We start from the raw sequence: 12,395 nt of genomic DNA on the forward strand, positions 1-12,395 counted from the left end.
AGCTGTGACCTGTCACGGAGTCACAATCTCAGTGCATCTTTCCCCTTCAGAAAGTGCCTTCAGAACCCCTATCAAGCCTTGAGGGGCTCTCAATCGAGGACTTTCACAGGCACTAAATTACCTATTTTTTTATTATATTATGAAACATTCACCTACACTTTTTTTTTTAAAGTGTTAAAATTCAGTTTCAATAATTTAAGGTACTACTAGCAGGGGACTTTAATTATATAGAATCTTTTGTCTCTAATATTCACAATTTTATTGAGGGAAATGCAGTGTTGTAATACTCCTCACAATTAAGTAGTCAAGACTCTCAGTCAATTATAACAGGAAAGGTTGCTTCTTGAGGCCAATTATGTAGAGGTGAGATGTTGAAGTGTACAACTATGCTGTCAAGTTGGCCAAAGATTTAATAATTCATAAAATGTTTCGTTACTTCATCCAGCTTGTGTCTCTAGTATCTTGGGACTGACACGGTACAACTACATTGCATAAAAACAATTTGGGTATTAAGAATTCAGAAGCAGGCATTGCAAATGTGCATGCTTCTCCCAGTTTGCCCAACTAAAACTGCCCCCCGCCTTTTTATTTTTAAAGAAACAAAATTTTGCAGGCCTTTAATCTACAGCCAGAATGCAAAAGTTTAGGGTATTAAAAATATTAGACAAGCCAAGATGCTCAAGTATTACAATATCAAAAGATCTATAATACACTAATCCCAACAACTATGTTCCAATATTGTTGTGGCTAGCACAGTTTCAACCTTGGTATCGGTAAGGTTATGAACGAGTCAGGTCTCTGAACAACTGCACTCCTATAAACCCTGAGGAATTTGTATGTGTTACCACATACTAAGCTGCAACTAACTACAAGTCTGTAATTCCATCTCACTGCATTATTACAATCCCAGTCATGTAAATTCTTTTCTGTATGATCCACACATATTTTTCCTGAAGTGAAAATATCTGAGCATGATACTTAAAACAGCAGGTTAACCCATTAGTCTTCAACCTGTGAAGGCACGAATTCTACATTTTGGGTCACGAGTGAAAATAAATTTGGAGGTTTAATTTTAGCTCCTAACACAGGTTTCTCCGCATCCCAAAAGTACATCAGAAAGTCAGAGCCAGATCCTGCAAGTGGATCTGCATAGACAGGCCTTTGCAAAACCCCGTTAACATCAATGAGGCGCTGAAAGAGTCGGACTGTGTGAGTGCACTTGCAGGACTAAGGCCATCGTTTCCACCTTGTGATAGAAAAGTCAAGGCCCTATTCACCCCTGCCACATGTGCAGTAGTTCAGAACTACAAGAGGGCTCCCACACTGCTCATTCTCTCTTTCTTGGCATGAAAGATGACAGAATTTGTTTGGACAAACAGGAGTTGGATAACAGGGTGAGTTTGTCTTGTAAGGAGATGCATACATTGGTGAGAGAATGTTGCAATGGGAGGTATAAAATGACCTCCTAAATTAAAACAAGAAGAACAAGAACACAGAATAAAAAGGAGGCTCCTGCTTCATATGACATGCTTTCAATGGATGCTGTGATAGTTAAATTTAGACTGCCAGCTGAAATCTGACCCAGCATTTTAGGTTTTACAAAACTCAACTTCTATAAAATTAACACCATTGAAAAAAATGGGAAAAATTTCTCATTGGGCTAGTGCACTATAGTGCTATATACTAAAAATAGAAGTGTAGTCACGAGGGACTAGTCACCCCAACTACGATCCTATCTAAGACCCCAACTATGTACTTGGAGCAGTTACCCGTGCTTGCACTGCCATTGCTACACTTTTATTTTTAGCATGCTAGCTCAGTTAGAGCTAGTGCAGGTATGTCTACCCAAGCTGGAAATTACAGCCCCAGCTCCAGTACAGACATAGCCTAAGTCAGTAGTTCTCACATTTTTTTTTTGCGAACCACTTGAAAATTGCTGAGGGTCTCAGCAGACCACTTAATGGTCTTTCCAATGTTGTTTGTACCGTTAGCCAACTACTGTAAAGCGCTTTAGATAAAAGCGCTATATTAAAAAAAATCTTAATTATTAACTTTTTTTGTTCTACAACTAAAAGCACACAACTCATATTTAATATCAGTAGTCTTACCTTTCTAATGTGATGAATGTGCCCTCTCTCCCCTGCCATGGCAGCCCCCTAGCTGGGGCTGCGAAGGAGCGAGGTCTCTCCCTCACTACAGCAGCCACAGAGCTGAGGCTGGGAAGAACGGCCATCTCTCCCAAGAAGCCGCAGCCCAGGAGCTGGGGAAAGTTGCCTCTTTCTCTGGCCACTGCAGCCCTACGTGTTCCAAATTCCCCCTACACTCTCTTCTCACTCCACCGCCCCCTATCACCCACCCCTAATCTCCCCAAGGCCACCACCTCACCTTACATGTGCATCTTCTCCAGGGTCCAGACACCTAATTAGTGGAACCATGCCTGTGTGGCTCCACTAATTAGGTGGGTGATCCTTCATTCTCATGCGTGGCCACCCAGGCGCACACCTTAGAGGGAACTATCCACGGACCACCAGAATGGAGCTCACAGACCACAGTTTGAGAACTTAAAGTGCCTAATGCTACTCAGTTAACTTAAATGCCAGCAACTTCGGTCTACACTAGCACTCCCATCTTTGGAGCCAAAGTGTTGATGAGACTGGTGAGCAAAAAAAACCCCTTTAATGTTGCAGAAAGCCAAGATTTTCATGTAATGACACGAATACAGGAGCTTGGACTTAAGGACACCAATATTGTGACTCTCATGATAAAAATCATGAGTGCTGGCAATATACAAGACAAATCTTTTCTCTCTAGAAGAGAAATGTCAAAAACAGGCTTGAAATTCATCCCCCCAAAGGGAGTCTCCTTTCCCACCGAATGCGTGAGGTTTGGAGTAAGTCAAAGTATTAGAAACTATTCAGCATGAGAAGCAACCGTCCCACTGACCAGACCACACCAACTCAAAGTGGCACCAGACCATTCCAGAACAACCAATGCAAAACCTGCAGACATATCTCCACTGCTACAATGATCAACACTCTCCCCCCAACACATTTTTCAAGATCCATGGGTTCTACACATGCCGATCACAACATGTGATATACCTCATTAGGGTGACCAGATAGCAAGTGTAAAAAATTGGGACACTTTTTTTTTTTGGGCGGGGGGGGGCGGGGAGAGGGAGAATAATTGCCTATATAAGACAAAGCCTCTAATATTGGGACCTTTGGTCACCCTAAACCCAGGGCTCCCTAACACAGCTAAGCTGACTCAAATCCCACTAACCCTGCACTTAAACTGCGGTCAGACTCACCCAAAATGGCCACTGACTCGCCCATCTGGCTTTATAACCACCCCCACCCCTGCTGCGGGAGACAGCTGGGGGGGTGGGAGCACATGGGAAACTGCACATCGAGGCACCACCCGCCCCTGCTCTCTGCCGCAGCCCCCTCAGTGCCCTCCTCCGGCCACTGCAGGCTGCAAGCCTCGGCCAAATGCCCTCGTTGGGTCACAGCTGCTGGCAGGCAGCGGCCTGCGCAGGGCAGCGGCGTGGCGGGGGACGGGGAGCTATTTAACCCGCTGGTGCGCACGGCACCTGAAACTGAACGGAGCCCACACGCTGCAGGAAGCTGTCTGTTCGATGAATGGGGAGAGGAGCTAAGCGGTCTGGGGGGCTGGGCAGTGCCAGGGCCCCCTCTACCCGACCGGAGCCAGGTGGCAGCGGCTCCCCCAGTGGCACTGTGCCGCCACTCTTGGGCGGGCTTCTCCCACAGCTTGCAGCCTCCCTGGCTCGCTGCGCTTCCTGGGATGGTGGGAGCCCGGGGCGGCGCTATGCGCCGCACACAGGGCCCTGACCCTAAGAGCCAGAAAGGTGGCAAGTCCCAACGATGCTTACCTGGGGCGGCTTCCAGGAAGCATCCAGCAGGTCCCTCTGGCTCCTAGGATCAGGTTGGGTCGGGGGAGCTCTCTGACCGCTGCCAGCGCCTGCAAGCCCCACCTCTGCAGCACTGATTGGGCAGGAGGGAGCCGGTGCAGCACATGGAGACCTCCTCCACCTCTGTGCCTAGAGGCTGCCAGCACTGCAGGCTCCTGCCGGCGGGCAGGTGCGTCACCGGGAGCTGCCCCAGGAAGCACCGCCATGCCAGCCCCGGCACTTTGGCAGTGATGGTGAACAGTCCCTGATATTGGGACAAAGGGCATCCCGACCGATGTGCAGTTGGGACATGGGACAAATGTGTTAATATCAGGACATCTGGTCACCCTAAACCTCATCTAGACCACTAAATGCCCCAATAAAAACTATGTGGGTGAAACCAATCACTACGTTGTTGAATGAACTCACAGGAAAACGATAAAAGACAAAACCACCTTATCAGTTGCGGGTGAACACTTTTCATGAAGCCATTACTCTATATCTGCCCTATCAATCCTCAACCTCAAAGGAAACTGCCACAGTACTTTCAAAAGACAAGCCTAGGGGCCCAAATTCATTACTCTGCTAGATAGTAAAAAATCATGACTGGACAGAAACACTGGATTTATGGCTTATTACAACAGTCTATAACCCACCAACCCCCTCTTTTTGTTCTATGACTGCATTAATGGGCCACTCTACCTTGAATGACCTCTTACAATATTTGCTAACTATTTAAGCTAAACAATCTGTTCCACCTTGTTGTGATGCTGGGAGTACCTTTCCCAGACCCGAAGGAAGAGTTCTGGAGTGGCTTGAAAGCTTGTCTGTCTCGCCAACGATAGATATTACCTAACCCACCCTGTTTCCAATATCCTACAACTATACTGCATAGTACAGACCCTGTTGGATGGCATTATAACTGTTTGGTCTTTCCAGCGAGACATGGTTTAGTCCTTTCTAGAAACAGAAGGCCAAACCTACTGATAACATAGGTGGGGCACTATTGACCCAACACAATACGATTTACTGTGTGCACAGGCTCAAAACACTGTCTGAAGATACAGTGCGCCAGTTGTGTGTTTTTTACAGCATCCCGGGGTTTACAGTATGAAGGGATTAAAACGTGGCCATGTTCTCAGTTTGGGTAGGAATTTGTTTTGCAGCTAGCGCTCTGTGTGTTACACCTGGAGATTACAGTATGTGTGAGGGATACAGGGTGTATTTGTATGGCTGACATTTACACTAGAGAGAGGGTTATAAGCCCTCAGACAATGGGTGTGTACAATGTGCACAAAAGGTGTTACAGGGAAAAATGAGGGTTGAATGCTAGAGCTGCTGGGAGAGTTTCAGTCAGAGCAGGGACCATGGGGGCAGAAGGTCGGTTACAGCATAGTTGGATCTAGTGATTACAATGCAGGAGAGAGTGAAGTTGTTTACAGTGGAGCATATGTGCAGGGAGGAGGAGAAGGTGTTGGAGTGGGGGACTGGGACACAATGCCGGGGGTGAGAGCTGGCTAGAGGGGGCTCCAGCTGGGCATGGGAGAGCGGTTACTGTGGGGTAAGAAGAGGTGACGCTGTGGGGAAAAGGGTGGGGTATTTGGGGGGGGGTAGAGGAAGATTAGCTGGGGGGGCAGTATTGGGCAAGAGGGCGATTTGAGAGGGGTGGCTGGGAAGAAAGACATAGGTTGGGAGTTAGTGCAGGCTAAGGGGACAGGGAACTGAGGCTCCTGCGGGGTGAGGGGAGCAGGGACAGGGCCTGGGTTAGTCTGGGCAGGAGGCCCTGGGAGACTGGGGAAAGCAGAAGCTCCTTGGGTCTCGGGGGTGGGTGCGGGGGGGCGGCAGAGGACCCCTGTGGCCGGCGGGCGGTACCTGCTCGGTGGCGCTGGGGCAGTAGGCGATGAGCAGCAGCGTGGTGAGCAGGTTGAGCAGGAGGCCGCTCAGGGTGATGGTGTTGGGGGCCAGCCAGGCCGGGATCTGCTCCACCAGCCAGGCCCAGTAGAGCTGCAGCGGCGGCTCCAGCAGCGAGCGCCCGGACGCGCTGTAGCGATGCTGCTCCAGCCGCCTCAGCTGCGCCGCGCTCAGGGGCTTGGGCGGCGCCCACAGCCCGGCCATGGCCGCTCCTCGCTCGGCGCCTGGGCCTGGCTGCTCCCGGGGCTCGCCGCCGGGCCTCTCGGCACAGGGCGGGGGCGGGCTCGGCGAGAGAGGGAGGGACAGAGACCGGAGCGCAGCCGCCGCCTGCAGCTGGTATTTAACCCGCGGGCCCCGGGCCCTGAAGCGCGTCTGCCCCCAGCACTCCCCGCTGGGATACGGGGAGCCGGGAAGCCCTAATCCCCGCCTGCGCCCCGAGGGGCTGGGCAGAGGTTGCTCCCCGGCCCTTGCTCCTCCCCCTGCCCCACGGGCGCCGGGCAGCTCCTCCCTCTGCCTGCCCCATCTGCCCCCCAGGCGGCTGGGCAACTCCTCCCTTCCCCATAGCGGAGCTGACAGTGGCATCCCCCCCCACAGGCTGAGCCCAACAAGCCCACCTATGCCCTGTGGACCCCTGTATACTGTGTATGTAATGACTATGAGCTAGTGGTCTCTTAGGCACTATGGTGCCCCTAGCACAATGGGCTGTCCACATAGTGCCCATCACCTCAGTGATAACCAGATGGTGTCAGGTTTCAGAGGGGCAGTTGTGTTAGTCTCTATCAGCAAAAACAACAAGGAGTCCTTGTGGCACCTTAGAGACTAACAAATTATGGCGACAGGTCATCTGTGATACTCAGATCAGGTGCTACGCTGGTCACATCATCCCATGTTAAGGCCTGTTGTCTCCACAGATCACACTTTGCACTAGGGCAAGGGCGGGCAAACTTTTTGGGCCAAAAGCCACATCTGGGTGGGGAAACTGTATGCAGGGCAGGGCAGGGGGCTGGAGTGCAGAGTGCAGGAAGGGGCTCAGGGCAGGGGTTGGGGTGCAGGAGGCGTGCGGCGGGAGGCTCAGGGCAGGAGATTGGGGTGCACAGGGGTGCAGGGAGCTCAGGGTAGGGGTGCGGAGTGTACGAGGGGGCTCAGGGCAGGGAGTTGGGCTGCAGAAGGTGTGTGAGGTGCACGCAGGGGGCTCAGGGCAGGGAGTTGGGGGGTGAGGTGCAGGAGAGGTTGGAGCTCTGGCCCAGCGCCACTTACCTAAAGCTACTCCGGGTGGCAGCGGCACCCACCGGGGCCAGGGCAGGTTCCCTGCATGCTTGCCCTGTCCCTAGCCCCACACTGCTCCAGGAAGCGCTGTGGCCCCTAGGGGAGGGAGGGTGGAGGGTTCCACGTGCGTTGCCCTTGCCGTGCCTCCAGATATCTCCCCCGAAGCTCCCATTGGCCGCGGTTCCCCGTTCCCGGCTAATGGGAGCTGCAGGGAGCGGTGCCTGGAGCCAAGAGCAATGCATGCGGAGCTCTCGCTCCCCCCCCCCCGCCCCGCCTGGGGGCTGCTTCTGAGAGCGGCACCAGGCGCCCAGCGCCACCAGGGGCAATCCTGTAAGCCGGAGCCAAAGCCCTGAGGGGCTGGATCTGTCCCATGGGCCGTAGTTTGCCCACCCCTGTTCTAACCCTATGATCCTATGATATTGAAAGTAATCATGGGCCCCATGTTGCAAAACTATGTAGGCCGTGCTTGAGTCACATTACTGCAGATAATGTAGGTTGAATCCTCTGCTGTAAATTTCCTGGTCATTTTTTCACAAACTTTATTTTCTCTTAACATGATTTTCCTTGTGTACATTTCCTTCTTTATAATCCTTTGAGAGCCATGGCTGAAGCCCAGGTGATTACCTGAGTCATTGCTTACTATGCCGTGTCAAACTTTGAGCAAATACAAAAACATACAGATGATGCTGACTATGAAGTGTCTGGAGAACATACTAGTTCAGTAATGGATGTTTCTGTTGGCAATAGCCAAGATTATAGCATCATCAGATCCTCAGCACAGTTGGTAAATAAGAATATTTTTCAGAGGAGCTGGACACATTTTCTTATAGAATGGAACTTGCATGGTGTGTCTGGTAATACTTCAAAATTCTAATTATTAGGGCTTTCAAGGGATTAAAAAAATTAATTGCAATTAATTGATCAATTATTCCTGCTGTTAATAGAATACCATTTATTTAAATATTTTTGGCTGTTTTCTACATTTTCAAATATATTGATTTCAATTACAACAGAATGCAAAGTGTACAGTGCTCACTTTTCATTACAAATATTTGCGCTGTAAAAAACAAAAGAAATAGTATTTTTCAATTCACCTATTACAAGTACTGCAATCTCTTTATCATGAACATTGTACTGACAAATATAGAATTATGTACAAAAAGACCCAGCATTCAAAAATAAAACAATGTAAAACTTTAGAGACTACAAGTCCGCTTAGTCCTACTCCAGCCAATCACTCAGACAAACAAGTTTGGTTACAATTTGCAGGAGATAATGTTGCCTGCTCCTTGTTTACAGTGTCATCTGAAAGTGAGAACAGGCGTTCGCATGGCACTGTTGTAGCCGACGTCGCAAGATATTTATGCCATATGCGCTAAAGATTCATATATCCCTTCATGCCTCAAATATCCCTTCATGCCTCAGCTACCATTCCAGAGGACATGCATCCATGCTAATGACAGATTCTACTCGATAACAATCCAAAGCAGAATGGACCAACGCATGTTCATTTTCATCATCTGAGTCATATGCCACAAGCAGAAGTTTGATTTTCTTTTCTGGTGGTTGGGTTCTGTAGTTTCCGCATCTGAGTGCTGCTCTTTGCAGACTTCTGAAAGCATGCTCCACACCTCATCCCTCTCAGATTTTGGATGGCACTTCAGATTCTTAAACCTTTTGTCCAGTGCTGTAGCTATTTTCAGAAATCTCACATTGGTACCTTCTTTGCGTTTTGTCAGATTTGCAATGAAAGTGTTCTTAAAACTAATGTGCTGGGTCATCACCCAAGACTGCTTTAACATGAAATATATGGCAGAATGCGGGTAAAACAAAACAGGAGACATACAATTCTCCCCCAAGGAGTTCAGTCACAAATTTAATTAACGATTTTTTTTTAACAAGTATAATCAGTATGGAAGCATGTTCTCTGGAATGGTGGCCGAAGCAAGAAGGGACATACAAATGTTTAGCATATCTGGCATGTAAATACCTTGCAATCCTGGCTACAAACGTGCCATGTGAATGCCTGTTCTCATTTTCAGGTGACATCATAAATAAGAAGCAGGCAGCATTGTCTCCTGTAAATGTAAACAAACTTGTTTGTCTTAGCAATTGGCTGAACAAGAAGTAGGGCTGAGTGGACTTGCAGGTACTAAAGTTTTACATTGTTTTGTTTTTGAGTGCAGTTATGTCACAAAAAAATCTACATTTGTAAGTTACATTTCCACAATAAAGAGATTGCACTTGAGTGCTTGTATGAGGTGAATTGAAAAATACTACATCTCTACTCCAATATAACATGGTACTCGGGAGCCAAAAAATGTTAGCGTATTATAGGTGAAATTGTGTTATATCGACCTTGGTTTGGCCTCGAGCATTTCCTTTATTAATAGTCAGCAAATCAAGCCGGGTAGGGAAGGCTGTGCCTCCCCAAACAGAATGACCCACCTGCTATCTGACCACCGCCTACTTCCCACCCCCTGACTGACCCCTTAGAACCTCCGACCCATTCAACCCCCCCACTCCTTGTCCCCTGACTATCCCCTCCAGAAACCCCCCACCCCTAACCACTCTTCCCAAGACCCCGCCCCCATCTAAGCCCCCCACTCCTTGTCCCCTGACCGCCCCCTCCAGAGACAACCCCGTCCCTAATCACCCCCAGTACCCCACCCCCTACTCAACCCCCCCGCTCCCTGTCCCCTGACTGCCCCGATTCCTATCCACACCCCCGCTCCCTGACAGCCCCCCCGGGACTCCCACACCCTACCCAACACCTCCGTTCCCCATCTCCTGACCGCCCTGCCCCCAGAACCTCCAAATCATCCAAACCCCCCTGCTCCCTGTCCCCTGATTGCCCCCCGAGACCCTCTGGCCTTTATCCAACCCCTTGGCCGGCCTGGCACCCTTAACACGCCACTCAGAGCAGCGTGTTCAGAGCCAGACACACTAATACGCTGATCCACCGGAGTGTGCAGCCCCATCCCCCAGAGCACTGCTTGACCGCATTATATCCGAATTCGTGTCATATCGGGTCACTTTATATCTGGGTAGAGGTGTATTTCTTTTGTTTATCATTTTCACATTGCAAATATTTGTAATAAAACTAATAATATAAAGTGAGCACTGCACACTTTGTATTCTGTGTTGTAATAGAAATCAATATATTTGAACATGTAGAAAAACATCCAAAAAAATTTAATACATTTCAATTGGTATTCTATTGTTTAGAGTGCAATTAGTCAAGCTTAATTTTTTTGAGTTTATCGCGTGAGTTAACTGCGATTAATCAACAGCCTTACTAATTATTATCTTTTAGCCCTATGAACATTTAAATTCTGAGCTTTGAAAATGTGTTATCTTTACTGAAAAATAAAGAGAAAATATTTTTCCACTAACTTCTTTGTTATAGTAAATTTTGGTGTTAGTTGTAACTACTGTAGGTACATTTTCAGACAAAACTGTGATTGTCAAATTCACAGTTTCCTTTTAAATGAAGCAATTTGGCCAAGATCACACAATGGCAGGGTTGGGATACAACCCATCAGGGTGGCACTCTGGCCACAAGACCATATTTCCCCAGTGTGACATTTTGGGGATTACCCAGACTAATATGGGATCTGTCACCACATGCCCTATATCCAGGGGGTGTTTTAAAGCTGTGCTGCTCTATCTCAGATCCCTGACCACAAACACAAAGTCTCGCCCTAGCTTCCACCAGCCCAGTTACTCCTTAATTAGGGGTATGGAACGGCTTCCGTGTGAGGAGAGATTAATAAGACTGGGACTCTTCCACTTGGAAAAGAGACAGCTAAGGGGAGATATGATTGAGATCTATAAAATCATGACTGGTATAGAGAAAGTAGATAAGGAAGTGTTGTTTACTACTTCTCATAACACAAGACCTAGGGGTCACCAAATGAAATTGATGGGCAGCAGGTTTAAAACAAATAAAAGGAAGTATTTCTTCACATAACACACAGTCAAACTGTGGAACTCCTTGCTAAAGACTGTGAAGGCCAAGACCATAACAGCATTCAAAAAGAACTAGATACATCCATGGAGGATAGCTCCATGAGTGGCTATTAGCCAGGATGGGCAGGGATGGTGTCCCTAGTCTCTGTTTGCCAGAAGCTGGGAATGAGCGACAGGGGATGGATCACTTGATGATTACCAGTTCTGTTCATTCCCTCTGGGGCTGCTGGCACTGGCCGCTGTCAGAGGACAGGACACTGGGCTAGATGGACCTTTGGTTTGATCCAGTAGGGCCATTCTTAAGTTCTTATGTTCCTTTCAGGGTAACACTAATAGCCACTCCAATCCCAAGTCTCCTCAAATCCATCCTTCCTGAATTTTTAACTACCAGACATCCAAATATTTCCTCTCTGGTTCATCACCTCCTCACCCCACCCCCCAATAATGTGAAACCAGCCTTCAGTTATCAGCTTATTTTGGCGCACACACTCAATGCAGTAATTGAGTAAAGATTTTTAGATGTTTTTCTACATTTTCAAGTATATTGATTTCTATTACAGCACAGAATACAAAATGTACAGTGCTCACTTTATATTATCATTTTTTATTACGAATACTTGCACTGGAAAAATGATACAGGAAATAGTATTTTTCAAGTTATCTCATACAAGTACTGTAGTTCAGTCTTTTTATCATGAAAATGTAACTTACAAATGTAGATTTTTGTTACATTACTGCACTCAAAAACAAAACAATGTAAAACTTTAGTGCCTACAAGTCCACTCAGTCCTACTTCTTGTTCAGTTAGTTGCTAAGACAAATAAGTTTGTTTACATTTATGGGTGATACTGCTGCCTGCTTCTTATTTACAATGTCATCTGAAACTGAGAACAGGAATTCGCATGGTGCTTTTGTAGCCAGTACTGCAAGGTATTTACATCCCAGGTATGCCAAACATTCATGTGGCCCTCCACGCTTTGGCCACCATTCCAGAGGACATATTTCCATGCTGATGATGCTCATTAAAAAAAATGCACTAATTAAATTTGAGCCTGAAGTCCTTGGGGGAGAACTTTTTGTCTCCTGTTCTGTTTTACCTGCATTCTCTCATATATTTCATGTTATAGCAGTCTCAGATGATGACCCAGCACATGTTGGTTTTAAGAACACTTTCACTGCAGATTTGACAAAACACAAAGAAGATGCTGATGTGAGATTTCTAAAAATAGCTACAGCACTGGACAAAAGGTTTAAGAATCTGAAGTGCTGTCTAAAATCTGAGATGGACAAGGTGTGGAGCATGCTTTCAGAAGTCTTAAAAGAGCAACACTCAGAT

At 47.6% G+C, this 12,395-nt stretch overlaps 1 protein-coding gene across 2 annotated transcripts in view; it reads right to left on the reverse strand.

Moving 5' to 3' along the window:
- CHPT1 (choline phosphotransferase 1) overlaps nt 1-6,259 on the reverse strand; it is a 39,083-nt gene extending 32,824 nt beyond the window's left edge. The window contains exon 1 of one of the 2 annotated variants that reach the window (XM_050945996.1): nt 5,783-6,259. In XM_050945996.1, coding sequence (XP_050801953.1) covers nt 5,783-6,025 — 243 coding nt within the window. In that variant the 5' untranslated portion in view covers nt 6,026-6,259. The remainder of the gene's footprint in view (nt 1-5,782) is intronic. The other variant, XM_050946003.1, reaches the window with a different exon arrangement.
- Between the last annotated feature and the right edge of the window lie 6,136 nt (nt 6,260-12,395).

The sequence above is a fragment of the Gopherus flavomarginatus genome, chromosome 1, assembly GCF_025201925.1.
Source record: "Gopherus flavomarginatus isolate rGopFla2 chromosome 1, rGopFla2.mat.asm, whole genome shotgun sequence".
NCBI classification, from domain to species: Eukaryota; Metazoa; Chordata; order Testudines; family Testudinidae; genus Gopherus; species Gopherus flavomarginatus.